At 39.6% G+C, this 26797-nt stretch overlaps 1 protein-coding gene across 5 annotated transcripts in view; it reads left to right on the forward strand.

The window, feature by feature from the left end:
* Nucleotides 1-4348: 4348 nt before the first annotated feature.
* The window catches only part of PAPOLG (poly(A) polymerase gamma), a 39902-nt gene continuing 17453 nt past the window's right edge, over nt 4349-26797 (forward strand). The window contains exons 1-23 of one of the 5 annotated variants that reach the window (XM_068675362.1): nt 4349-4485; nt 6257-6415; nt 6485-6551; nt 7174-7255; nt 7339-7448; nt 9545-9598; nt 10630-10741; nt 11327-11416; nt 11850-11988; nt 12153-12225; nt 12308-12428; nt 12731-12815; nt 13205-13258; nt 14924-15043; nt 15248-15357; nt 17757-17878; nt 17968-18134; nt 19000-19106; nt 19183-19406; nt 20216-20287; nt 20899-20952; nt 21852-21965; nt 22094-23115. In XM_068675362.1, the coding sequence (XP_068531463.1) occupies nt 4469-4485; nt 6257-6415; nt 6485-6551; nt 7174-7255; nt 7339-7448; nt 9545-9598; nt 10630-10741; nt 11327-11416; nt 11850-11988; nt 12153-12225; nt 12308-12428; nt 12731-12815; nt 13205-13258; nt 14924-15043; nt 15248-15357; nt 17757-17878; nt 17968-18134; nt 19000-19106; nt 19183-19406; nt 20216-20287; nt 20899-20952; nt 21852-21950 (2238 nt within the window). In that variant the 5' untranslated portion in view covers nt 4349-4468 and the 3' untranslated portion in view covers nt 21951-21965; nt 22094-23115. Of the gene's footprint in view, nt 4486-4525; nt 4617-6256; nt 6416-6484; nt 6552-7173; nt 7256-7338; nt 7449-9544; nt 9599-10629; nt 10742-11326; nt 11417-11849; nt 11989-12152; nt 12226-12307; nt 12429-12730; nt 12816-13204; nt 13259-14923; nt 15044-15247; nt 15358-17756; nt 17879-17967; nt 18135-18999; nt 19107-19182; nt 19407-20215; nt 20288-20898; nt 20953-21851; nt 21966-22093; nt 23116-26797 lie in introns of those variants that run through there. The other 4 variants (XM_068675363.1, XM_068675365.1, XM_068675364.1 and 1 more) reach the window with 4 other exon arrangements.

Consider the following 26797-nt stretch of genomic DNA (forward strand, 5'->3'; position numbering starts at 1 on the left):
ATCCATCTATCTGAAATCTGCTTTCAGCAACCCTGCCTCCTATTGTTCAACGTTATCTCTTCCCATACATCTTCCATATAACGTGATAGACGGTAAAGCCTGAGAGCATTTGTTAGAAGACAGCTTTCCAGAATTGAATTTCGTGTTATTTTCAGCTGATATTCATCAGGACCTAAGTGTATATATACAAATTATTGCTGACAAAAATCTTTCCTTAGTGAAATATGGTACATTACACAGATAACATCTTCCTTATTTGTAAGAGGAATCCAAAGTTTGAATAAAATCTTGGCCTGATAAATTATTCTCAGTTCTGTGGGTAATGTTTTAATATCACCTATTTCCTCCATAGCAGTTTCACCTTTCAGTCCAATTTTGTATGTTGCAGCGGAAAGGTTTGGGTGCAGTTGTTGGTACATAAATTTTCACGCGTGTACCAAAGGTTTTAACTCTCATTCTCCTTCAATCATTAACACATCAGAACATTCAAACGTAGGAAAAATCATAAATTAACTTGCCAAATAAAATATATAGCACATAGATAACTATTTCTGAACAAAGATGTCTTTTTATGGATTGCAACACATAATTCATCTGATAAAGAGCTGCACGACTAGGAAATAACAGTAAAACATCCCAAGTTTTCTATTCACATAGGCGCACTGCTTGATACCATCTCCACATGACTCTAGCTGTGCTCTCCCTCATGAACATCAGCTCCTCAGAGACATTTCTTTTAGTACAAGAACCATCTCCAGATAAATGCATACAACCAAAGCTACCAGTAAGTCAGCTGAGAGATGGCACTTACATTGAAAGGTGATCTGAGCACGGACAATCCTTCACATATCCAGGAGATACAGAAAGTTCACCCTGTAACATTTGAGTCACAACATCTGACCGTGGTAATATTAACGTGCAGCCCTCTATGGATAAAAGTTGAGCCTATAAAGTTAATAGTTGCGCTGTCCCCCCAAAGGTAAGCCTCCGAGCTACCTCCCTACTACTGGAACACCAACTAGCTTGTAGGGAAAATGACAGCTTTCCTTAAGTCATCTGAAATACTGGAGAAGAATACGTTTTTGGGGGCACACTACCTCCTGAGGATGCACTATAAACGGAACTAAATCCAGACTGCTATCATCCCACGCCTCCACCTCCACAGGCAAGTTGTGGTCCTGCTTCCTCCCTTGCACCAGAAGCAGCATTCAGGAGCCCTCACGCTCCCAGTTAGGAGACTGTCCTGGCTCAACACCAGCTTGGCAGTGGACTCCTCAGAGAGGAGAAGAGTCATAACAACCTGGATTAGACCAGTTTTTATGGAATTATTTTATGAGGGTATAGCTTAAATGGAAATAATCTTATCTGTATAAGGTACCAAATTTCACTTGGGAATACTGGAAAAACACTTCATCCACCTCCATCCTTCCAATCTATTCTCTCTCCTCTACTTACCTCAGTGTTTCTGACTGCATAATAGGACAGTTGGCCTGATTTATCTAGCCAAAGTCAACACGGCAAGGACTTTAACTTACATAAACTGCACGCGCGGTGAGTGAAAAGCTACTTAAGCACATTTCAAATAAACAAAAATTATTTGTAAAGTGACAAGATTGTCCCTTTCCAATGAAAAAGGGCACTTACAAAAAAATATGCCCAATAGAATACGTAAGCAGCTGTTAAATATATGAATGGATATGAGTAGAAAACAAATAGGAAGCTGTAATAGCAAAACCTATACTAAGCCTATAACTTTTTTTCCACCAGACATAAATATTTAGACTATTACATTTTAGAAGCCTAACAAGCATATGGTCTCCGATAAGTGGTTTTTAAGGCGCAAAACACCGCTATTGACTTAGTGAATAAGATGAAAATACAAAATCTACAGATTAGAAAACATGAAAATGCACTATCCGTACATTTATATTTATAATATATATCTCCACAAAGTCAGTAACAACCTCTAACAGACTGGGAATGTTCAAGCACAGCCTCATTTATGCTGTAAAGAAGTTCTACTCTTCTAAAACAAATCAACAATTAAAAACGAAGAAAATACAACAACAACAAAAAAACACCCAACACCACACTAAGAAAGTAGACTTCATTTCTCCAATATACGATCTGGATAGCTCGTAGAAATAGAATCATATTCTATGCAGAAAAAAAAAAATAAATAGAAAGAAAAAATTAATCCCATAGTAGAACTACTTCAATAGTTATCAAGCATTTCTATAGCCAACACTCCATCCAAAGTATTTTAATGCTATTAAAAGACACATAACAGAGAAAAATGTCTTAAAACAAATTCTACACAAAATTTGCAGAGCCTAAAAACATAAAAGGCTTCAGTTACAGCTTCAAATGACATTGCAGAAACCAAGTAGGTACAACACAAGAGTTACATATTTTAAAAAGTTCTAGATAGCCGGCTAATAAAGAACAGAAACACTTTGTTTTGTATAAAGGAATACTCACAAGGCAGTCACCTCTAACACATTTCCTCAGTTCGGTCCCTCAAGTATCTTTTAAAAGATGATACTACGTAGCAAAATTCATAAGCTCAATGAAAATAGTAAAATCATTATTAAACTATTGCACTTATAGCACCTTACAACTAATCTTTTCCACAAACAGTATATTACTTATTTTTTCTAGCTTTAACTGCTATAAAAAATTACAAGCTAGCCATCTTTAAAAGCTTTTGCTTCTCAGGCACCAAGCACCCTACCTCTTTCGCAGCATACATGATTTAAGCAATCAAGTTAAGCTTGATTAGTCTCCATTTGTGTTTAACATTACAGTTGCTGCTTCTCTGTAGCACCTGAGGAAAAACTTGTGTGCTTGGTGACCTGTTAAGTGTTGTGGGTGATTTAATGAAAGAGGTCCCCTCTCCCTTAATACCCCTCCATCAGAAGCCAAACACAGCTACCAGTGCACTACTAAAAGCACAAAGCAGAAACAGATGAAAAGGAGATTGTCTAATTAGCCATCTATACTCAGAAAAAAATAATAAAATAAAATAAGGTGTTTTCCTCACACAGATGCTGTCAGCCAGAGAACAGAAGGCAGCACACAAACAATAGTTTTCCAGATCCAGGGACAACAGTGATGTTATGAGGAACGTGAAATGCGTCAAGTGTTCAAGAAAACCCCAATAAATCTCTGAATGTGTCTGAAAATAAAAAGGGTGGGACTAGGGAAAAACAAACAAACAAACAACAATAAAAAAAAAAAAAAGAAATTTGCTTGGAAATTTATTTTTTGCTTTACCAGGGCAACTTCTTTCAGAAGCATCTGATTTTCGAAGACTGAAATGTCAGTGCAAGTACTGCCATGCAAATATTCAAAAATCCCTACAGAAACAAATCAGGTTTTAACATTTCAGAGCAGGAAGGTCTTTGAGTATGGTAGATAACGCTCTTTTGGTAAATTTGCCTTCGTGTCTGAATACCAAACTTTTGTTACCTCGTGAAAACTCAGGTCAGAAGAGTAGTCTGTATTTCTTGAAAGCATTTGAAAAGACGAAAATTGTTTTACTTCAGCAAAGGCACCGTAGGTGATCCTGCGAAGTACAGAAATGCTGGGTTTGCCAATCTCAGAGAACAGCTCTGATATTACAAGGCATCAGAGCTGATGGAAAGTAATCTTTTTCCAAATGTTTAGTTAAGAATAAAATAATGTTTAAAAGTTAACTTTATACGAGCTCAAAAATGTGAGTGGGGAAATGCCCCTCAAACACCATGGTGCAGGAGAATCCTCTCCGGGATATTTTCGTTGCTTCAATACCTAGTTTATACTAGGCAGCCTTACAGACTGCTTTGGTCCAAAATCATACACTGCAATAAATTTACCTCATGAGCCCACAGCTCCCTGTTGCCGCTGTTGGCGATGATGCGTATTAAATCCTCCCAGGATAAGTTAAATCGTCCCGATAGCAGCTTAAGTTTTGATCACTCTTTAACATTTGGGATCTGCACCCCGAACAAAACCTGACACCCAGGGCGGGGTGCGGTACCCGAGCTGTGAGGGAAGACGTTTTTCCCTCAGCCTGACGGCATTTTCACCTCACAGAAAAGCGATTTTCGGGGGCAAGCCTGAGCTGCCCCTCCAGCACTGAACGCGAGCAACCAAGCGCCAGGGGCAGCTCTGCCTTTTCAAGCACTCCTCTCTCCTCAGGCGGCTTTCAGTACGGTGCCACAACAACAACAATTCCCCAAATTAAAATTTGGGCGAGGGCGAGGAGCGGCGGCAGGGCTGTGGGGGGGGGGGGCGAGGCGGGCAACAGCTCCAACGGCTCCAACGCCTCAGCCACCAACGGCCGCCAGGGGGCGCGGAGCCGCCACAGAGGGGGCGTGGCCTGAGCCGCCCCCCCAGTGGGCGGGCGCCACGGGGGCCGCCGGGAAGATGGCGGCCGGGCGCGGGCTAGAAGGGAGCGGGGCGCGCGGGACGCGGGGCGGGTGCCATGAAGCAGACGGGCGGGTGGGTGAGGCGGGGCCGCTGGGGAGCGCTGCGCTGCGCTCGGGTGGGGGGAAAAAAGCGACTTAAATAACGGGAAAAAAGCTGCTGGGACGTGTTTTGAGGGGCTCCATGGGTTGAGGATTTTTGTTTTGGTAAAGAAAAGCGCAATAAGTGCGGGTGTTTTCCGTGCTGGGCGCGGGAGAACCGCGGTGTGGTGGGGTTTGTTGTGGTACCCAGCGGCTGCCTGCCAGCTCTGAGGTGTTTGTGGCGCTCTTGTGCGGTGTGTCGGGCTGAAATCCGAAAAGCGCCTTGCTCTGAGTGTCTCTGCCGGTCACAAAGTGCTGTAACTCGCCTACAGGTGTCTGCAGGTTTTATTTTTTGCCTGAGGCAGTCAGTGCGATAGGGATAAAAAGCATCTTCTGTTTGAGCACTCCTGTCAGGGTGTGTACTGCTGTCAGTTAGTGATGTTTTCTGAAGAAAAAAAAACTTCTTTTGGTCCTGTGCTGTTAGTGGTTGTGAACTGGAGTGCCTGGGGATCCCCTCCTGCCACAGCGAGGTGTGAGAGCTGAGGGCAGGCAGCTCCTGGGTGCCAGTGCTGGCACAGCTCTTGGACCTGCAGTAAATGGGAACTTATCTTCTGGCTTCCAGGGTCTGCAGCTTTCTAAACTTGCACATAAGTGATAAAACCTGGAGCAGATCGGTTTAAGTTATCTCCTTGTGCAAAATCAGGGTCTTTCAGAACAGAAAGATGCTGGAGTAGTTGCCTGTGGTAGACAGAGCAAGAGCTGGGGAAATCCTAAGCTGCAACAGGATCCTCACTTAAACAGAAGGCTTACAGATGTGTAGATAGCATGCTATGTATTCTACTTTCTCTTAAGATCCCTTTTTACACATTTGTTAGTCCAGTATACTTGAGAGAGAAAAGTAAAACAACTTCCAGAAGAAGAAAAAACTCACTTAGGCTTAAATCACCCTTTAAATAAAATTTTTCAAATGCTCTTTCCCCTCAACTTTTAAACTGAGGTTAAACTTGCAGCAGTGCGTGGTTGAAAAGTTTCTACTATAGACTGAAAGAATTTGGTATTCAGAATATTTGATATTTCTGAATGGTATTGAGTTTTATGTTGGTCCTTGTAGCAAGAATAGGGTATGAAAGTCAGGTGGTGGCCTTCTGCATGCTGGAAAGCTGCTGCAGGTGTTTTAACTTGGCTGTAGGGTATGCCAAATTATGGAGGAAATACAGGCTTTCTTGTATTTCTTATGAGAGAGGTTTTGTGGGAAAGAAAATAATAATTATCAATACTTTTGAAATGGAAGTTGGCAAAACTTTCTATTTTAGTTTAGAAAATGTAGTGGTAAGAACTTAGTGTGGAAAAAAAAGATACGGGGGGAGGAAGAAAACCAGGACTACTAAAAGCTATATCTGTATTCAAATAAAACTATGCAGAGAGAGTGCTCTACCTTCCTTTAGTGAAGGAAGCATTTAGAATTTTAAAAAAAAAAAGCAACTTTTAATGACTTCTTTAAATCAGCTGTTGAAATTGTTTAAGTCTTTCCTAATCCTATTCCAACCACAGTGGGTCAGACACCTTGATGTTTTAAGTACTTCTTGACTGATTTAGCTGAACTTGTACTACAAGTGTCTTAAACTCAGAAGCGGCATTTTCTTCTCATTTGTCAATGATGGGTAAAAGAGAAGAAATTGATCTGGAAACCTGTTAGCTGAAGTGTGTTACGCAATTAGTTTTTTTATGCTTTTGTGGAGTCTTGACTATTTTATTTTCTTCCACAGTACCTCTATGCTGCAGAACCAGCCTCAAAGGCACTATGGAATTACCTCTCCAATTAGCTTGGCTCCTCCTAAGGATATAGATTATATTCATACTCAGAAGCTAGTTGAAGCAATGAAGCCATTTGGGGTATTTGAGGATGAAGAAGAACTGAATCACAGGTATAATAAAACTAATTTGTTAATCTTTTTCAAATTTGAGGACAAATGTAATGTGAGTTTTCTTTACAGGCTGGTTGTTCTTGGTAAACTGAATAACTTGGTCAAAGAATGGATTTCAGAACTTGGTGAGAGCAAGGTAAGGATTTCTTGCAATACTCTTATCAAAAGAGATGGTCTTTTCACTTCTTTTGAAGGCCATACCACTAGGACTTATGCTAAAGTTCAACTTCTAACCTTCCTCTTAAGTATCAAGCAGGACTGTAGTAACTGCCACTGAAATATGGTATGAAAGATTTTTCATACGTTTCTTGAAGTCTTTGGGACAGTGCATAAAGTTAAGAAGTGTTTGTGTCAGTTGACTGTTGCAGTTAAGAGAGAAGTAATTTATTGTGGGGTCAGATAGTAAATGGGCACTGATTATGCCCCAAGCAGCTTACAGCACTCATCTAATTTGAATTTATGCTAGACTTGCCTATTGTATAGCTCCTGAATTCTTTTGATTTATGTACATCTGCAGGGAAGCCTAATAGGTTGTAATTTGTCTAAATTAATGAAAGGACTGCTGCATTGCTTATACTTTCTGGAGTTGTAAGGGCTCACTTTAAGAAACAAGTCTGTTGGACTAACAACTCCGTGTGGGAGTGAGAAAACATGTTTAAGGAGGCTGCTTCCATCTTTCTAAGTAATTTGTGTTAATTAAGACTGCATGTGGGTCAGTATGTATCATATTCTAAAGTGAACTCTTTCTCTGCCCACAGAATCTTCCCCCTTCAGTCGTAGCAGATGTTGGTGGCAAAATATTTACATTTGGTTCTTACAGGCTTGGAGTACACACCAAAGGTAGCGCTTTAGTTATCTGGCCATAGTGGTAATTTTTGAAAGTGACTTCCAACAATAACAGAAGAAATGGAATCTCTCTGCAGGTGCTGACATAGATGCTCTTTGCGTTGCCCCTAGACATGTGGAAAGATCGGATTTCTTTCAGTCACTCATTGAAAAACTAAAGCATCAAGAAGAAATAAAAAATCTAAGAGTAAGCAAGTTCTCTCCTTCATACACTGACTTCTACAAATAAGAATATTAATGTTCACAATTTCCACTACTAACGAATGCCTTATAAGCCAAAGATAATAATAAAAAAAAAAACATTCAGACCCATTTTTAAAATACTTTCTGTAGTATGAAAATGTTGAAGTCAAGGTTTTGGTTCCTCTTCCTGATGACTATACATCGTAGGAATCTTTGTGGTATACTTGTCTTCTGCCCTACCCATGGTTTGGGAATGAGTCAGCTGTAGCAAAAAATGGGGCTCTGTACCTAAGAGCTTTGCTTGCATTTTGGATATAGTAAGGGGCTAAAAAGTGAAGTTAATGCCTACATGCAGGAAGAAGGGGCAATCAAAAAAATAAGGCAGATGAATGTGACAAAGAAAGTCTTCTGTCAGTACACGTGCCATGGAGTTCGTCTGGATATACTTCAGAACCTCTAAGTTGTTTGCCTCTAGTCCTGTTCTTGGTACTCAGCTTGAGCCTTAGCATTGGTGATGCATACTGACAGCTTTATGTAATATTGTATGTTCACTGCATGGCTCCTGTTAAGTTCATCTGCTTTATAAAATCACCTTCAGGATGTTTCATGTCTGTCTTGCATGTAAAAATGAACTCCTGACCTCTCAACTTCTACTCTGTAAACAGGGATAATGCAGTTTTCCTTATGAGGGAAAAAAAAAAAAAAAGGAAGATAAACCTTCAGGGCTCTAGTGGAATAGTATCTCAAGTGTCTAGAGAAGGCTCGATGCCTTGCTGTGCATCTTCTACAGGAGATAGACAATGTTCAGGCTTGTTTGTGTGACTAATCAAGATGAACTGTAATGTTTAATCACAGTACCATGATATTTAACTGAAAGCTGTAAAAACCCTTCCTTTTTCAAGATGGCTGTTTGCTTTAAAATATTTAGCAAGGAATATTACAGGGCTACTAGAACAGCCATTTAGCATTCATTGTTGCCAGAGTTAAGTCTCTGACATCCTCTCGCTTTCTGCTAGTGCTTCACTCGTTTTGTGGGTGATTCCTGGCACTATCTCCAGGGAGTCCATGTTTCTTTGAGAGCTGCAATGAGACGTGAAGCATCTTGAGGTAATTAGTCTGAGAAGAGATGAGTGTGTGAACCCTTCAGAAAAGGTGGAGTGGATAGAGGCAGTTACTTTCTTCCTTAGCTTAGCAAGGTGTGCTCTAAAGCTAGTTTCTGGCCTCTGCTGGAGGCCTGCAGTCACATGGCCTCTTGCTGAACAGAAGCTAGTTTGCTTTGCCCCGATACCTTCCCTTCAGGATGTCAGATGCTCTTTTTTTCTTACATTAGAATTAAAGAAGGTGTGGGATGTTTTATTAGACTTGCTTTCAAGTTAATTGCTCCAATTTCAGGATGCCTGAATTGCTTATCCCTACGTAGTCAGATAGGGCTGCTGCATTTAATAACTGTGTGCAGTCTGAGTCTTAAGCATAGGGGAGAAAGACTTTGTTCCTGTAGGACCAGACAGTCAGCACTTGGAATGGTTATCCTTTAGCAGTTCCTTCTAGAAATCTGAGATGGAAACTGTAACAGTCCTGTGTTCACATGAGGTTTGAGGGCTGTATTTGTTCATCCCTGACTACCATTAAAAACACAAAAGGGAAAAATTTGAGCTGTAAGCTTTTCAATATGTATTGAACATACAGACTTTCCTTGGGAAAATGTAATGGTTTGATTCAACTCAGGCCAGTCCTCATAGATGGGAAAGAAGTTCTGATGTATCTGTGACCTCCTGCTTCAAGTTTGGTAGGCAAACTACACAGTATAGCCTTCCTTCTGTCTAAGCTACAGGACTGGAGAAGTGTTCCCCTAGCCTAGTCTTCTGGCAGACACAGTGAAGGACTTCATTTGTATAGCTAATGAGGCTAAACTACTTTTTAAAGTTTGTTTTGATACCATATTTTTACTATGCTACCTGCATCTTACATAGTTTTGTCGATTCAAAAGCAATTCAGTCTTTATATTGCATAGCTCAGCAGTATAATCTGTTTTATTGTAGTCTAAGGGAAATGTGAAAGTAGCAAAAAGGCATTTTCATATAGTTATCCTCTCCTTTACAGGCAGTAGAAGATGCTTACGTACCAGTTGTCAAGTTTGAGTTTGATGGCATTGAGGTAAGAATTTCATTTTAAGCATGGTTTATCTTTCTTGCTTTGCAGTGGTATAATTTAGCAGTCACAGGTCCCTGGAAATCTTAGAAGGCTTCTGGTACCTTAAAGTGTTTAAGAAGCTGTAATTGAACAACCCTACACAACCCAGAACAAGACTGCAGTAGGATTGGAGCTTATGGGGAGCTAAGTCCCTAGGAAGCCTGGCACACGTGGGAATGTCAAGGACATCTTTCTCTAAAGCTGTGCTTGTAGACTAAGGTAGCCTACTTGAATAGCATGTATTTCACAAGGATTGTGCAGACTGGGAATAAAGGCAAAACCTTTGCTAATTCTTCTTGTTGGCTCTGACAAGCTCACTTTCTACAAAAGGCTGTGTGTAGTGTATATCACTGTATGAGTTGTGGGTGGACAAAATGTGTTGCAAATCAGAAAGGAAGCAATCATGAAACAAATGTGATAAGAAAAAAAGTACTCATTTGATTTCTGCCTAGGCTTTTCAGCTGCAGGAATCCTTGTATATTGAATAAGCCTTCTCCTATGAATGAAGAGCTGTGGGTTGTAGTATCCAAGCAAGTTACTGCTTGGTAGTTGCTGTGATGAAGACACTCAGCAGCCTTTTTCTGGTGTTTATCATGTAAAGACATTGTCAGGATAATTTTATTACCCCAGACTGTACTGGAAAAAAAACATTTCAGGATCAAAAGGGCTTACCATGTAAAGAAAAAGCTTGTTGCTGTAGTTGAGGTGAGTGAATTTAAGCTTAGTTATGGAGATAGGATGCAACTTCTTTTAATGTTGAAAAGACACTCTAAATTTACAGTTGCCATTGGAAAAGGAAGTTTTCTATTGGTTTAAAAAGAAAGATGATGCTCTGTAGGTTTTGTAAATAAAAATAGGAAACTTGTGGCAATTGAATTTCTGGGCAAGTTTTTGGCGCTGCATCTAAGCTATGTGATTCTAAATATGAACATTCACCCCTTCTGTAGATAGTACTATGGTATTCTAACTCATGCTTGATACTTCTTTACTCTAAGATTGATCTAGTGTTCGCAAGACTGTCTATGCAAACCATTTCTGATAATCTTGATCTAAGAGATGACTCCAGTCTAAGAAGCCTGGATATAAGATGCATACGGAGCTTAAATGGTAAGTGTGTTTACACATAAAGAAAATGTTACTGAAGCTGATATAGAATGCACGTTACACAGTCCAACTTTCTGCACAAGATGCACAACCAGTCTTCTGTATACTTAAGACCTGAGGAGGTGACATCTAATGTTTCTGCGAAAAGTGATTAGATAGGCCTGTATTTCCCATTCCTTTCAACAGTGTGTGTTGTTGCAGTTTACCACAGAACTCTCTTTGGGTGAATAAGTGGAAAACTTGATAGAGGAGGGAGTGCTGTAATTCAGAAATAAAGGTGTTTAGAATATTCAAATCCTAATGTGCTCTGTTTAACACCAGCTGTTGTAAGAAATCTGGCTTTCAGAATCCATGTAGAAAGGCCTTATTAAGATGTGTTGGCTGTAGCCTGGCTCTGAAAAAGTGGTTGAGTACATCTGTTACTGGAGATAATATTGAATATTGTGGGTAATCAAGGTAATGCAAAACAAGTCATCTCAGGTAGTTTTTGTGGATTTGAATGTTAAATTGTAAACTGTTGATCCAGTAGAGCATACAACTGGCTTGTATGTGTTACAGCAAACCTTTATACTTAAACCTTTTTTACAGGCTGCAGAGTTACTGATGAAATACTACATCTAGTGCCAAATCAGGAGAACTTCCGGCTCACACTCCGCGCGATTAAACTGTGGGCAAAACGTGAGTGATACTATTGTTCATGATCTTCAAACATTTCAGAGGCATTTCATGATGAAAAATAAGTTTCTAAGACTATTGGAAGCACTTTCAGTTTTGGATAGTTCTTCAGTTGTCTGGGTAATAGGCTTAACTTTTTAACTTGTTTTAAATCTAAAGGTGCTGTGTTGCTGATCAGGAACATAACTACAAATGATAAAAATGCCAGGTTAAGCCATAAAATCTTGGTGTCTATTGAATAGGGAAATAACATATGGGAATGTAGCTATGGCAAGTGCTAGAACAATGGCAGAACTTCCTTCTGAAGCAACAGCTGTAGCAGTACAGGTGGATTTCAGAGTAGCGGTATTTGGGGAAATGGTGTAGTAGATCAGTGATGTACATTTGAAGGATGTGGCTTTTTGAAAGAATACTAACTAGGAAGTATCCATTCCAGGACGTGGTATTTACTCCAATATGCTGGGATTTCTTGGTGGTGTTTCCTGGGCAATGCTAGTAGCAAGAACATGTCAACTCTATCCAAATGCATTGGCATCTACTCTTGTGAACAAGTTCTTCTTGGTTTTCTCAAAATGGTAAGAGCTATTGTTGTATGACAATTTCAATCTGTATAGAGCAGTAACACTTAGTAACACTTAAGGCTACTTCTTTAAAAATGTGTTTCAACATTGAGTCCTAGTCTGAATTACGTGACTGAGTCTTAAAATACAGTTGTTAGTTAATGGCTTATCTTTTATAGGGAATGGCCAAATCCTGTTTTGCTGAAACAACCTGAAGAGAGTAATCTTAACTTACCAGTATGGGACCCTAGGGTATGTAGACATTAAACTCAGGAGCCTTTAAACTTTCTTCTAGGTTAAACTGATACTAAGCAGAACTGTTTTAATGTTGTAGGTCAACCCAGCAGACAGATACCATGTAATGCCCATCATCACCCCAGCCTATCCACAGCAGAACTCTACATACAACGTATCTACATCAACACGAGCTGTAATGGTAGAGGAGTTCAAACACGGTAATATAGCTTTCTGTGCTTATTAACTGATGAAAAAGTATGCTTGCTATGTGAAACTGCATTGGTTATATTCTGTGAGGTGTCCTGCTCCATTAGGCATAATGGATCTCTGAGAAATCAGCCACCTGTAAGCAACATGGACCAGTTTTACCACAGATCATCATAGCACATATGTGCTGTGTCAAGTGAACTCATGCTTTCTCCTCTCTTAGTGTTCAGGATTTATCTTGCAGAGTTTATATTGTGCAGTGATACTTTTTTTTTTGAATTTATTTAAAAATTTTTTTCAACACCAACTATAGGTCTCGCAGTAACAAATGAGATTCTTCAAGGGAAGTTAGACTGGCCAAAGCTCCTTGAGCCACCGAACTTCTTTCAGAAGTACAAGTATGTGTGCAATCTGTGTTTTCTGAACTTACAATGGTTTGTGTACTGGTTGGCATACTGAGTTCTAACTGTCTAAATAGAAGATGACATTAATATGTGTTTTGCTGAAAAATTAAGCGGAGTTACCTTTTGGTAAGGGTGAGCGCAGGGGAGATACAGGAAACTGTTTGGCCCTTTACAGTCTTCATGAGGAAAAAAAAATGAACTGCAGCACTTTGAATGTTGCAGAATGTGATTCTAAAATATACTCTATTTTCTTCAGTTAATACTGTGCTGAATGCAGGACGTAGTCTGTCTTTAGTAGAAATTATGTTCTAGATACTTAAGGCAGCTTTGGCTTTGCTTAAAGGAATAACATCCTGAGCTATTATATTTCCACTTTTTTCTAGACATTATATTGTACTGACTGCTAGTGCCTATACTGAAGAGCATCACTTAGAATGGTAAGACTTTACCAAAGTCTCCAAACTTCTTTTTGAACATGTACCTTCAATACATGTATGTGTATAACTTGTCACACATCACTGAAGATTCAATATTTCTTTCCTGCATATTAATGAATTGTATTGTGCACACACCCCACTCTGTAGACCAGTGCTCTGTAGCCTGAAAAGACTTGGTTTTATAACTTGTTTCTTGGATGTAATATCTAATTTGGAACAAAATTGTACTTGGTGCTGAGTTGTTCTAGGTAGATAGGCAGCTAATTTCAGAGCCTACTTTTCTCCAGTGAAGTAAAACCAGGCTGTTATATTTGAGAGGAATCTTGCACTCAGTGCAGACCATCTGAATGCTGATAAATAGTATTTCCTGAGTTTTAAGTTATTAGTGCTCTTACCTCTTCTATTTAGTGCTGAAAAATAAATTGGCACTCTGGTATGGCCAATAGTGGATAGGTTAATTGCTGCAGTGGTGATCAGTTTTTTTACAAAACTATGAGAACAACCTCAAATGTAATTAGAGGAATTCACTACTTATGATGAGATGTTTGTAACTGTCTCGGGGGAGATATGTCAATATAACTTGTTCGACCTATGTGAATGTGCTGAATAATTGTATGAATGCTGAAGCAAGGGGAAGTAGTAAGCAATTCAGGTACTGTAATGTGCATTTTGTTTTTAGCATTGCAGTGATACTCTGTTAAAGATGTTATATTTCTAAACGTTGCTAGTAGATAATTTCTTCTGAGCTTTCTGACTTTTTTCCTTTAAATTGTATCACCTACAGCTTGATGTTAGTCAATCAAGTGTGCAACAAGGATTTATAGGCAAATGGCTTAAAGAATTTTAATGATTTCTAGTAGAACAAAGTTTTTCATGTATCTCACAAAGATGAGGAAAGTTCTGACTCCAGTAGAAGCAGGCTTTTGTCATGACAGAAATGGAGGCAAATGGGGCTTGGTTGTACAGCTGTGAGAACTAAAAAGCAGAAGATAGTTTGTATGTCATAAGACCATATTTACTTCACCAGCTCTTGGATGGATTTGGAAGTAGATAGCACATCTCTTTCCTATATAAGATAGCTCTAAATAACAAAGACTTTTAACTGCTTTTAAAGTTATCTGTGGTGTTGGCTAAAACGGCACTACTTTCTAGAAATGAAAAGCCTTCATCATGGTTCTTGTAGCTTGGTAAATTTGTAATGAAGTTAAGGTGACCAGAATATTTGTTGTTAAAGGAATTACGTTTTCAGTTCTGGTTGGAGAATAGTAAACTCCTTCCACTGATCAATCTGTAAGAAGTGCATCTTTACCCAGCTATGATCAAGCAGTTGTCCTTGAGGTTTTTTCCTGAATCTATGATTGTTTTTTCTACTTTGAAATGCAGCTAGAGTTGCAGGGGTATACTACTTGTACTCTCACAATTCAGATTAAACATATAATACATGATGAAGATGAGAACAAATTAGATGAACTTAAGTAACTCAGTCTTTGGAAACTCTAAAGCTCAAATGTTACTGGAACCATCTCAAGCTGCAGTGTGGTATAAAACCTATCTATTAAGATGAATGAAAGTTCCTCTTCGGTTAGCATTTTTGTACTAGCATTACATAAAAGATATATAACTATTATGGGGAATACAGTAAAAACAAATATTTCCCGTTCTTAGGGTTGGCCTTGTTGAATCTAAAATTCGTGTGCTGGTTGGAAACCTGGAGAGAAATGAGTTTATAAATATTGCACATGTAAATCCCCAGTCTTTTCCTGGCAACCAAGAACACCGTAAACAGTGAGTTTTGTTACTCTACTTAAATACGGCTGGGCAAATGTATTTAACTTGTTAGATAACCTGAGATTAATATAAACATATTCTGTTATATACCTACTGTTCTGTGGACGTGAGTTGCTCAATGCTTTCTGGAGGCTCTTGGGTATTCAAATGTGTGATATCGGCATAATCCGATAAATATGTTAACCTGTCTTTTTTTTTTAGGGGTGGCTATGTGTCAATGTGGTTTCTTGGAATCGTATTTAGGAAAGTGGAAAGTGCAGGAAGTGTTAACATTGATTTAACATATGATATACAGTCATTCACAGATACAGGTAAGCCTGTGTTTGTGTTTTGCTCTAGTCTTGTAGTGTTTGGTTTTGATTCTACTGGAAAAGTTGCTTCATTAAGTGAAATGTTTACCTAGAGAACAATGTGAAGAATAAAGCCTTCCTGTTCTGACACTTTAGTGAAGTCCTTCTTGGAGCGAGCGTGTGCTGCATTCATACTAAGTGAGGAAATCTTTCAAAGTTTACTGAAAGAATGGACAGCAAATACAATGAAAGCAGGGCTGCATTGCAGTATTTAATGAGGAGGAGGCACAGCTAGTGTAAGCCTAACACTTCCACTGTTTTAGTGGATGAGCAAAGAACACCTTCTTGAAGGAACTGCATTTCATGAAATGGACAGTCAAATAAGAAGTCTGTAGGTGTTCGCTTACTGGGAATAGCTACGTGTGTCGGAGTTGTCGGCAGAAAGTGGGAGTTACTGGTAGCAGGTTCTAAACCAACTTGTTAGTTCACTGTATTTTTCCGAAATAAGTTTGTGTATGATAATCAAGGGAACTTTAAGCCAGTGAGTTGCTGCACTGCAATTACAGGTGGTCTTGCATGTAAATCTTTGTGTTCATCTTCCATTTCTGCTTTTTTGGTACATGTAGAAGAAGTATTATTGGAAGTGTTGTCAGGTAATGCTAGATTAAAGAGGTTGTAGAGGGAGGACTCAATTGAAGTCATAGGTCTTATTCTGCCATTGTCTATTTTCTTACTCCCAACCTGACTGTTCATTTGCCTTTCAGAAATGCATGTGTGCTGTCACACTCATGACTAGCTGTCAAATAATAAAGTCAGGTTGCTTTTCTGAAGTGACAAGTGCGTTAGAACAAAGAACTTTAAACAGTGGACTCCCTTAAGCATTTTTTTGTACTTGTGGAGAGTTTATCCATAGTACCAGCATGGGCTGTGATGTCTTGCTCAGTTCTCCACTTAAAAATGCAGTAAAACCTGACCACCTTTTTGGCTTGTGCTTTCTGATATGAAAGACATGGAAGACTAACAAAACTCTTGTCTGGCTGTCAAGCCAAGTGAGACGGCTTCCTCAGACTTCTGGGTTACCTATACAGGTTTTTGTTTCCTACTAGACGTGATGCACTGTTATACCTTAATTTATTGCTTCAGGCATCTTGCAATGTTTCAACGTTGTGGCAAATATCAGCAAGGCTTACATGCTACCGAGAGCCAGGCTAGAACTGAGGTTTACTGTTTTATTTTTATATAAGAACTTGATTGAGGTAGCTGTGCTCTTCTTTTTAGTAAACCTAGTAAAGCACAGCTGATAGTATGCTTCCTCTGGCAGAGGGTTTGGATTAGACTGAACAGGAAAGGTATTTCTTGGGAGGTGTGAGGCCCTTTTGGCAAATTTGGGAGTGACCAGTTGTGAGCAAGAAAGATTTCATCAAATGCCTTTTCTCTGAGAGTACCTTTAGAGGACAAAGGTTAACTTGAAGTTGTTGGGCCGAAGGTCATAAGCCTTCCAAGCAGTGAGCCTTTTCTTAAGTCAGCTCCCTTTTGCCTGAGAACATGATTGGATTTTCTCTGAAGCAGTAGTTCATATCGTTGTAAATATTCATTTGTGCCTTATTCACTCTTATTTCTCCTTTAGAAATACTTCAAGCCACCTCGCGGCTATGTCCTTCCTTTGATTCCTACTCTATTGCTGACTGCCTACTTCTGCTCATGATTGGGCTGTTAAATAAGCTTGTTGAAATGCGACTTAATTCCTTAATAATAGCTGTGCTAGTATAACGCTAACATGCATAAAGGGCTATTTGTAGGCAGTGAAGGAAAACTTGCTGAAATTGTTGAGATTCCGTTAAGTCAGATGTCCCTAAAAATCCAATCTTTATTTTCTTTAGTAGATAGAATTTTAACACCTGAACTACTGAGAGGTGGTGTGGTGTTACTGAACTGCTATGTCAAAGAAACAATAGCCACCATAAATATCAGACAAACCAGCCTGAATCTTGACCGAGGGGTTTGGTCTCTGAGCTGTGCACAGTGGGGTTGTTTTGGAAATTCAACACGATCTTCTCTCAGTTTTCAACCAGAATGGCTAGTGAATATTATCTCCCCTAAGTTAAAATCAGCTCAGATATCACCTGCACAGTTAGCAAACCACTGCTATTACTGAGTATGTAACAGCTATTGATGTTCAAATCTATATTTATGTATCTGATCTGTAGTGGATGGGAAGTAGTATCTCAGCCCACACTCATCTTGAGACTGTATGTGGAAGCTTGGGTCGTGTTTTATGTGCAGTTACACTAAAAGCTTCTTGCTCTTCATTTGAGCAGAACAGGCTTAAAGGCTTGCTGTTTCTAAAGAAATCATATGTAGCTTTAATAATGGAATGTTCGCATTAAGTATTTAAGCTACAACACTAAATTTCATGTTAGTTTACAGGCAAGCTAACAACATCAACATGCTAAAGGAAGGTATGAAGATCGAGGCAGCTCATGTGAAAAGAAAGCATCTCCATTATTTTCTGCCTCCAGAAACCTTAGAGAAAAGAAAGAAGGTATAATAAAAACTTGGCTCTTCTAGGCATATTTTTTTTTCTTGCTTACTAGTTATTTGAAGACTTAATTTTCTAAACTGTTGTTTCAGCAAAACATGCCAGATACTAGTCAAAATCCTAGTGGGCTTCAGTGTAAAAGGGCCTCTTCAGATGGAAGCTTGGACAGTTCCAGAGAGACAGACTCCAGAACACCATGTAATTCCCCTTCGTTAAGTAGGATATCTAAATTGGACACATCTACAGCAGAGATGGAAAGGTTAGCACCATAACCTTAAAACTGGAGATGCTGTTGTTAACTGACTTGCAATATGTATGAGGTCTAGGATTTCTTGTTCGAGTCTATGTAGACTGGAAGTACGTGGAATGCTGTAAAGGCTTTGGGAATAAAACTAACACCTCCTTTGTGGGTCTTGGGGGATGGGTTAAAGAAATCCTTGAAAAATTAATTGATGTACATAAATGTGTAGAAACAAAGGAGAACTTGGTACCAGAGACTTAGTATGGCTTTGAGCATAAATAACCTTAGGTTAGTGTGCAATTCAGAAGCTGGAGTATTTTATGTGCAGGTAACTGTTCCTTTTAACAAAAGTGAAGTATGGTTAATGCCAAGCAGTGTCAAGTTTTAATAAAAAACTGATCTTGGTCACAGAAATACCAGAGCTGTTGCTGACTTAGTGGAACTGCATGGGAACTTGGGCAATAAAAATGCATGTTGCTTTCCTGGGAAGTCTTTGTTCATAAGCTACTTCACATGGGAATGTGTAATCTAGAGAATAATAGCCCGGTAATATCATGTGCAGTAGAGTGCAAAAATAAAATCAGGGCACTTATGGATAGAGCAGACATTGCTTAAAAGCAGCAAGGAGTGTTGCATATACTAGGTTAGAAGGCAGTATCAGTATATGGAAACTCACTGAAGAAAATACTTGAGTTTAAATCTGCATTCTGCAATTCAGCAAATTGATATGCTAGATTGCCAGTGAGTGTCTGTGCTGTTTAGTGGAGCTGTGACAAGGAGTTAAGAAGGAAGACCATTCTGTGTGTGTGAACTTTCCGGAACTGGTGTACACTATTGGGCTAGCATTTTCTAACTTAAACATTGTAAAATCTGACTTTTACAGAAGTGCTGTGATTCAGAGAACTAGTGGTGCTAAAAACAGAGAGAAGACGAATCATGTAGCTGTGCCACCAATGTCTAAGGAAATCTCCATTCCAGCTATTGGTTCAAGTATGTGTTCAAGTGGTAGGTAGAATGCAGTCCTTAACTTCATGGCTGAGCTCTAAAAGCTTGATATCTCCTACAGAAATGGAGGCTGCGGTTGCAGTAAGACCATTAGTATCTCCAGCTGCCTGCACTGTTCCTGCAGTAATAGAACATAACGTGATTTCTCAACTTAGGACACATGTTGTCCAAGGACAGCATGAACTAAGTGGGACTCAAATTACAAATTTGAAGAGTGCTGTACCTAAACGACCTCATTCACCTACCTCAGAAGAATACCCTAAGAGACCAAAAGACAGACAAAAGGTAGGGAAGCAGGGCTAGGCTGTGGAGGGTTTAAAGTAGTATCTATTTATACAGAATTAGTGAAATGACTAAATGACAGATAACAAGTGTGTGTGTGTATATATATACATTCTCAAATATATATCAACGTTCCCCAAAAGACTGGTAACAAATATGCATATATACATTCGTGAAAGAGTTGGGAATCTAAATTTAAACATAATGACAGTTTTACTAGTATATAGGTATGAAAAACTTTGTACTAGCCATACATTAAATTCAAGACAGTTTCTTCAAGATGTGACACTTCCTAGTCTCATGACTGAATATCTAAATATTACTATTTGTTTAATGCACTGGCCACTTATCAAAGGAAATAGCTCACTTTAAATAGTTTTAAGAACTGCTTCTGAAAACATCTTAATTATTTCTAACTAAAGAGGGATATTATCTTAGAAATGCAAAAACAAGCTAATATTGTTCAGGTAGATGATTTTGAATGTTCTATAAGATCTCAAATGACTGCTTTTTGTGGTTTGCCCTCCTCTTTGAGGTAGAGGCAAAGAACAATTCAAACTCAATTTTTCCACTTGAAAAGAACCAACTTTCAGAATAATTAATTTGTATTGAATGCTTCAAGTATAGACTTCTATAGATGGTTAGCAAGACTATTCAAGAGACCTGAGATACCTGTTTGTTAATGGTCTCGAAGTGTTATTATAAGCATGGCTGCTAATGCACTTAATGCATTGATTTGAATCTGTATCTGAGTATGAAGGTGTAACTTTAGTCTAGAAATGACTTTCAGGCTGCATATTCTATTCTTCTAGTTAACTGGCCAGGATTCAGCATTTGAAGACAGTTGTAATCCAGAAGATGTGCGGAGAAGATCTACAGAACATGTAATTTTTAAATGGTTTTATTCTAATTTGAGTAAATGAAAATCTGAATTGAATGTTCTAGTACCTAGACAACTTCACATAAATACTCTATGCATTTATTGATGTAAACAAAAATATGCTTTTTAGTATAACTTTATTTCATTGTTCATTTCCCAAATATTACATCCACATATCATGTTACATGCTACCACTAATTCTTCTAGTGTCTAGCATCTTGCCATGCCTGAAATCGGTTATTTTTCTAACCACTTGATTCACTCTTGTAAGCTAAGACTACTGTGAAGACTAAGCATTTGACCTCTCACAGGGAGTACAGGGAGGATACAGAACTGTGTATTTAGTGTAGCTTGTTACTGAAACAAACTCCTGAGTGTACACCCTCAAATCAAGATGTGGTCTTGCTGGCAGAGTAAAAGTTGAAATACCTGAAACATTGCATGTGAGCTCATGTGCTTCAAGAAAAATGTTGATGATTTTTCCTAATCTTAAAGGAGGTGAAAGGTGTTGATGCATGTATGTATTTGGCATTTAGGTATCTTAGCTGCCAAACCTTGCTGTCTCAAGTCATGAATTTGAGAAAACTATGTAATGCATCCCTTTGATCTTTTTAGGTTGGCCTTGGAGGAAAACCTGTGCTGTTTCCAGTTGACACATCAAGGTCACAGGTATGCTGCCTTAATGATCATAGGTAAAACAAACCTAGAGTTTTTCCCTGCATGTATGAGGTTATATGTACTATTAACTTCTGTAGAATAGGTCCTGCTAAGTAGGTGGTTAGCCTTCACAGATCACACTTCTACTGAATTAAATGGCTGAACAATGAGCTTCCTGGTTACAAAACTGAAGTCAAAGACTAAAACCTATTGGACTTGAAGGACCCTGTCTCCATTCATTTGAACCTTGATGGTTCATTTCCTAGTTTGCTATTTCCTTATTAAAGGATTGTGTATACTCCTTGCAGACATCTCACAGGGTTCGGAGCTGTAATTACTTTAAATACTTGTATATTCATTGCTGTGACAAGATTTGAAGCTTTGAAGTACACAGGTAGCTTAAATTCTGGTGTCAGTTGAAATGCTGAAAAAATGAGTTATAAAATTGGAAGTACTGTAGACAGTAGAGACAGGCTGTATTCACGGAATCACAGAATTTCTAGGTTGGAAGAGACCTCAAGATCATCGAGTCCAACCTCTGACCTAGCACTAGCAAGTCCTCCACTAAACCATATCACTAAGCTAACCCTTAGTTCCTAACCCATCGGTCCAAGAAGGGTGGTAACTTCCTGTATTATGCCATTGAGCAACTTCTTTCTGTCATGAATTGAGATAATTACTTCCTAAGGACAAAAAGAAGTAAGTGTGCAGAGGGGAAAATGCTCTTACCACTAGTTTTCAAAGGAAATAAGTGGTATGGTGGAAAACACCCTTTTCTGTGAATGTTTTGGGCTGTACTGATTTGGTACATAAAGAATGGTGCTATATTCAGCTAGAGAAAGGTTTGCTGCTACTTGTGAATTCATGTGTTTAAAACTTCCTTTTTTTATGGCATCTTTTTTGTGTTTTAGAGACTTCCCAGTAAAGAACTACCAGATATTTCATCTCCTGTTCCAACAACTAATATTCGTATTATTAAAAGATCCATCAGACTTACCCTTAACCGGTAACCTTTATCTCTTCAGGTAAAGATACTTATTTGTTTAGTGATTCATATTAACAATGTATATTGTTACTAACAAAGAATGGACTGTTACTGTTGCTGTACTGCAGTGTCAGACAGTTAAATATTTGTTTGTTTTTTGACCTGCAGATGCTGTAGGATACTCCTATTACTGTGTAGCTTTTCCAAGATCATCAAGTGACAAGTCACAGTCTATGAAAATCATGGCCTTTTTTAGTAGTATTAGCTTACGTGTTTTCTTCCTTTGGAACCACTTTGTGTATACTCCTTGCAACATCTGTCTTTATTAGTCTTTTTAAAAAGTCTTAATTATCACTAGCTGAAACAGCTTTCTGAAATAGCCACAAACACAGCTTGTCCTGTAACTTGAATTCAGAATGTATGTAAACAGGGTTAACGAGTCTACAACATCTATATTGTTTTCAAGCATGTAGGAATGTGCTTGTATTCATTTGAGCTTTCCTAGCCGATGTAGATGTGTTGTTCTTATCTTAAATTATCTTCCAGTTTGGCACATACGCTCCTGTGCGTCTGTCACAATGGTGCTCAGCTTCTACAGGCAGTAGCTTTCCACTGTCTAGCACAGCCATGCACTACATAAGTATTGCCTCCCATGGAGGCCCATAAATAACCTAAATACTGAAGAAAATGCAACAGAGGATGCTACTGTGAGGTATGGAGATAATAGATACGTCCCATGCCATGTTACATTTTTTTCTTCAGACTGCTCCAACATGAGACTTGAATTCTGTTTTCACTGGGTAGCTGAGCTAAATGCAGAACGTGGAAGTGAAGATGCATCTCAGCATTGCAGCAGTTGAGGCTGTTGTGACACTGCACACCTGTAAACTGCAGTCTTTAAAGCAACTGGCATGTAGAAAGTGGTACTGCATTTCAGTGAAATCCTGGAAGCTGTTCAAAATGGTTGCTTGAAAACTTGTAGTAGCCTTAAGTCTGGTTCTGTAAACGAACTGATAACACTGCTTACTCAGTAAAGTGCATTAGGGGTTTTGGGGGGTGGAGAGATTCTAATTATGGTAAATATGCTATCTTTTGATTGTAATTTCTTTATAATCGGAGATATTTGTAAATGAAGTTGTCTTTTTCAGAGTATTTTTGTATGTACTGTCGAATACTATCATCCAAAGAAATTTGAAGTCTTCAGTTGTCTTTCCTCCATCTTCCTTTAATGTAGATGGGTTCAGATTAAGGAAAAGCAAAACTGAAAATAAAATGGCAAACCAATTGTACAGAGGGATAGGAACAGGTGGGCACAACTTTCTGCAAAATGTAGTCAACTTGAGTTAATATTGCTACTTTCCTGCTGTTGATGTGTTCAGGCCTTGAATGAATGCCCATGGAATGAATAGTGCAATTCGTAAACTGAATTGACAGCTGAATTCCCAGTTTGCCACTTGAACAATAGATACCCCTGCATTTCTGTAAAAAGAAGTTGCTTGGCTTTAACAGCAATTCTGAGTTCATCTTAAGTGTCCACTTGTAACCTTCTCAACAAGACTTTTAAGGACTTTAAAAGAATAGGGAGAATTTATCTTAAAAACAAAAAATCCTTAGTAGGTGATAAGGTAAATAGCAAACCAAATAGGAAAACTAAATAACAAAGTTGTCTTTGTAGTAGTCTACAACTCTGTAATATCAAGCTTTTAAACTATTCCTTTTGAGTATTCCAAGCCTGTTCTGGGCTGTTCTGCCCTTAACCCCTCTGTTAGCACACACATTAATACAACTGGTCTTAAACTGAGCTGGCTCATGGTTACTGAGGAATGCTTTCACAATTCTTTTTACTCTTGCTTTATGGTTACCTTCTAATCGCTCTTACTCTCTTTTTTTTCTCCCCTCTTTGGGTAAAGAATGTTTAGGAAGGATTTAGGTTACTAATTTCTGGGACTTGATCCAGAACAGGTGAGGATACACACTTCCTCTCTATATACCCTGGCTCAATGCTTGGTGCACTGCACGGTGACCTCACTGCTCTGGGGTTTCCCTAGATACTGCAGAAGTGCAGTGCTGCCCCAGGGCTGTGTTGTTACCTGGTGTTCTGAGTGTTCTCCTCTTGGTTTTGGTGGGTTAATGGCTAGATTTCAGCTGTTTTGATGAGAGTTCAAATTGCAACAACTGTGTTTTCCTTTTTTATGCACCAAGTCTTCTGTTAAAGGCACTGAAAGTTAAGTTAGCCAGTTGTAAAAGAATTCAGTGAGCCTATATTCCATCGGACTTCCTGGAAGTGTCCTTTTCTGTCTGCATTCTTAACTGGCTTTTGTGTGTGTGGCTTGGAGATTGAGGTAGAAGGGGGGAGAGAGGAATAATTAATCTCATTAAAAAGGATTGGCTGTATTTTGTACATACATTTGGACAAATTCTGTGTATTCAGATGCCTCCAAGTTACTAACTATATGGAAGGAATTCCATTGCAGGAATTCCTGTATCCCAGGGTTTTCTTTGCTCAGTATCACCAAAGGAGCAGCTTCTGAATTACCTATGCTTCTGTTGCAGTGCATGTCCCTGTAGCAACTAAAGGTGATAGAATATTTCTTGTCCCAGTGAGTAACAAGCAAAGGGGGTGGGGGGGAGGTGAGAGGTATCTTGAAACTGCTGCTGTTGATTTTTGGGAAGGAGGGGGCTTACTACCGCTTTTATGTAATATTTGGTGAAATAAGCTGCTTGGCTTAAACACAAGCAAAAACTCCTAGCTGAATTTTTGCATTACCTCATCACACTTCTTATAAAGAGCCTGGTCCTGTGCATTACCAGTAAATGACAGGCATGGGCTGGGCTGTAGCAGGCTGTGCCTCTGCCTACAGCTGAGGGGCTGATCACCCCATGGCTGCAGGCAGCAGCACCCCAGCTCTGAAGGAAATCAAACCACTGCAGGGGTCACCCTATCGTGCTCCTGTGTAAACGGGCACCTTCTCCTCCCACGGGACCACCTCAGGAGCTGCTCTGCTGCCTTGCCCACCCATCGAGCGACTGTGGGGGCTGCGTGCTCTTTACAGGGTGGGGAGAGCTGTCGGGTATGGGGGGCTGTGGCCCTGGCTTCCCACGCTGGGGCGAGTTTCCTGCAGCGGGGGCAGGCTGGGGACTGAGAGCTGCTGTGACGGTGCTGGCATGTGACCGCAGCGCTCTGCGGGCAGGCGGCTGGGAAACACCCCTGCAGCCCTGTGGTGCCCGACAGCCCAGGCTCTCGCGCTGCCTTGAACCCTGCTGGGCCGAGCAGAGGGCGGTGGGGATGTTTCTCAGCTTCTAGGGCTGAGAAGGAAGGGCAGTCACGGGCTGTGAGCACCCTCAGCTGCCTCCCGGCATCGACTCCTGCAGCTCAGGGTTCCTTCAGCTGCTCTCTGCACTTGTGGGGGGGACCAGCGTGTGGTTGCAGCCCAACAGCTGAGACCTGGCCCCCTGCTGGACCTCTCCTGGTGTTCTGGGGTAGTGGAAGTCTTAGCAGAACAGTAGCCAGGGGACCGGTAATTCTGTTACTCCAGACGATAAAACCTGGTGGGTTCTCAGCTCTCTGACCTTCAGGACATTGATAGAAATCAAACTGGGACAGCTCGTCTTTGGGCAGTTCCTCTTTGCTGGGAAGACCCTGTCTGATTCATCATGCTTGACACCCATCCTTGTTTCTTAATCATAGCTCACCTCTTTTCTTTTTGGCTGGTCTGAGACTCTTGCCTACCTTCCTATCTTCCCTGATATTTACATCTTCCTTTCCCACCCAAATTTATCTTTGCTCCCTTTACACTTGACGTGTGTTGTGTTTTTTTTTCTGTGCTGGACAGAAAACCCTGGGAGTCCTGAAACCAGAGAAATAATCTACTTTCAATTTTAGTTTGTGGCAGCCAGGCAAGCAGCAGCCTTCGGCAGGGACCATCTCGCTCACTCTCCACAGTACGTGCAGCAGAGAGAAAGCTGATGACTTTTTTTTGTTACTAAGCAAGTCTGCAGGCATGTGTAAGCTCAGACTTTTAAAAAGCTCAACACATGCCCAGATTTGTGTGGTTTTTCAAAGGAACGGTAAAAAGTCCAATAGTGACACCAGCACAGCTTCCATGCTAAATTTCATGTCCCTGTTTCTGAAATCTGAAGAAGTTGAGAGTTTCTTAAAAGTTTTGAGTTCTTTGAATACAATTAAGGTGGCACGCTTTCCCTGTGACTCATTCTTAGAAATGACCAAGTCATTTTGTTCTGTTTTTCCTAAAAATCAGATGGGGGCAATATATGTAATCATACTCTAGAGAACGTTTTTTTTGCAAACTTGGGAGTAACTGAAAATGTGGTCCTAAAATAGGAAGTGTTGACTAGCCATAACTAACAGAAGGCACTGATGGTAAAACAACTGAACAAACAACAAAAACGTAGTTAATGCTTCAGTCGGTAGGTACTAGAGCTGGAAATTGCTAGACTTTATTTTGTTGCAGCAGTTTTCTTCCTGTGTGCTTGCTGGGCAAGAACAGAAGGTGATCATATGAACTATATTCAAGTGCATGCAGAGAAGAAAAGTTGAAGTTTTGTTGAATCGTGTAATGTCCAGCCTCTTCCACTACTTAAGTAGAAGGACAGGACATAAACGCAGCATTGTGAGCATTTCCTTAGAGCTTAGTAATAATTACGCTTGTTTTTGAAGTTACACATTTTTTGCTCTCCTGTATGAGGCAGGCATTAGACCTTCAGGAAACTGAATGTTGTTCCTGCTTCTGAATCATATATGCGAAACCAGAAACCTTTCAGTGTTTCTTGCAAGATTTGTAGCTGCTGGTTACGTTTACTTCCGTTTTTGTCTTGGATAGTAATAGTATATGTTAACTTTACTAACTTGTT

This window comes from Anas acuta, chromosome 3 (genome assembly GCF_963932015.1).
Source record: "Anas acuta chromosome 3, bAnaAcu1.1, whole genome shotgun sequence".
Lineage (NCBI taxonomy): Eukaryota > Metazoa > Chordata > Aves > Anseriformes > Anatidae > Anas > Anas acuta.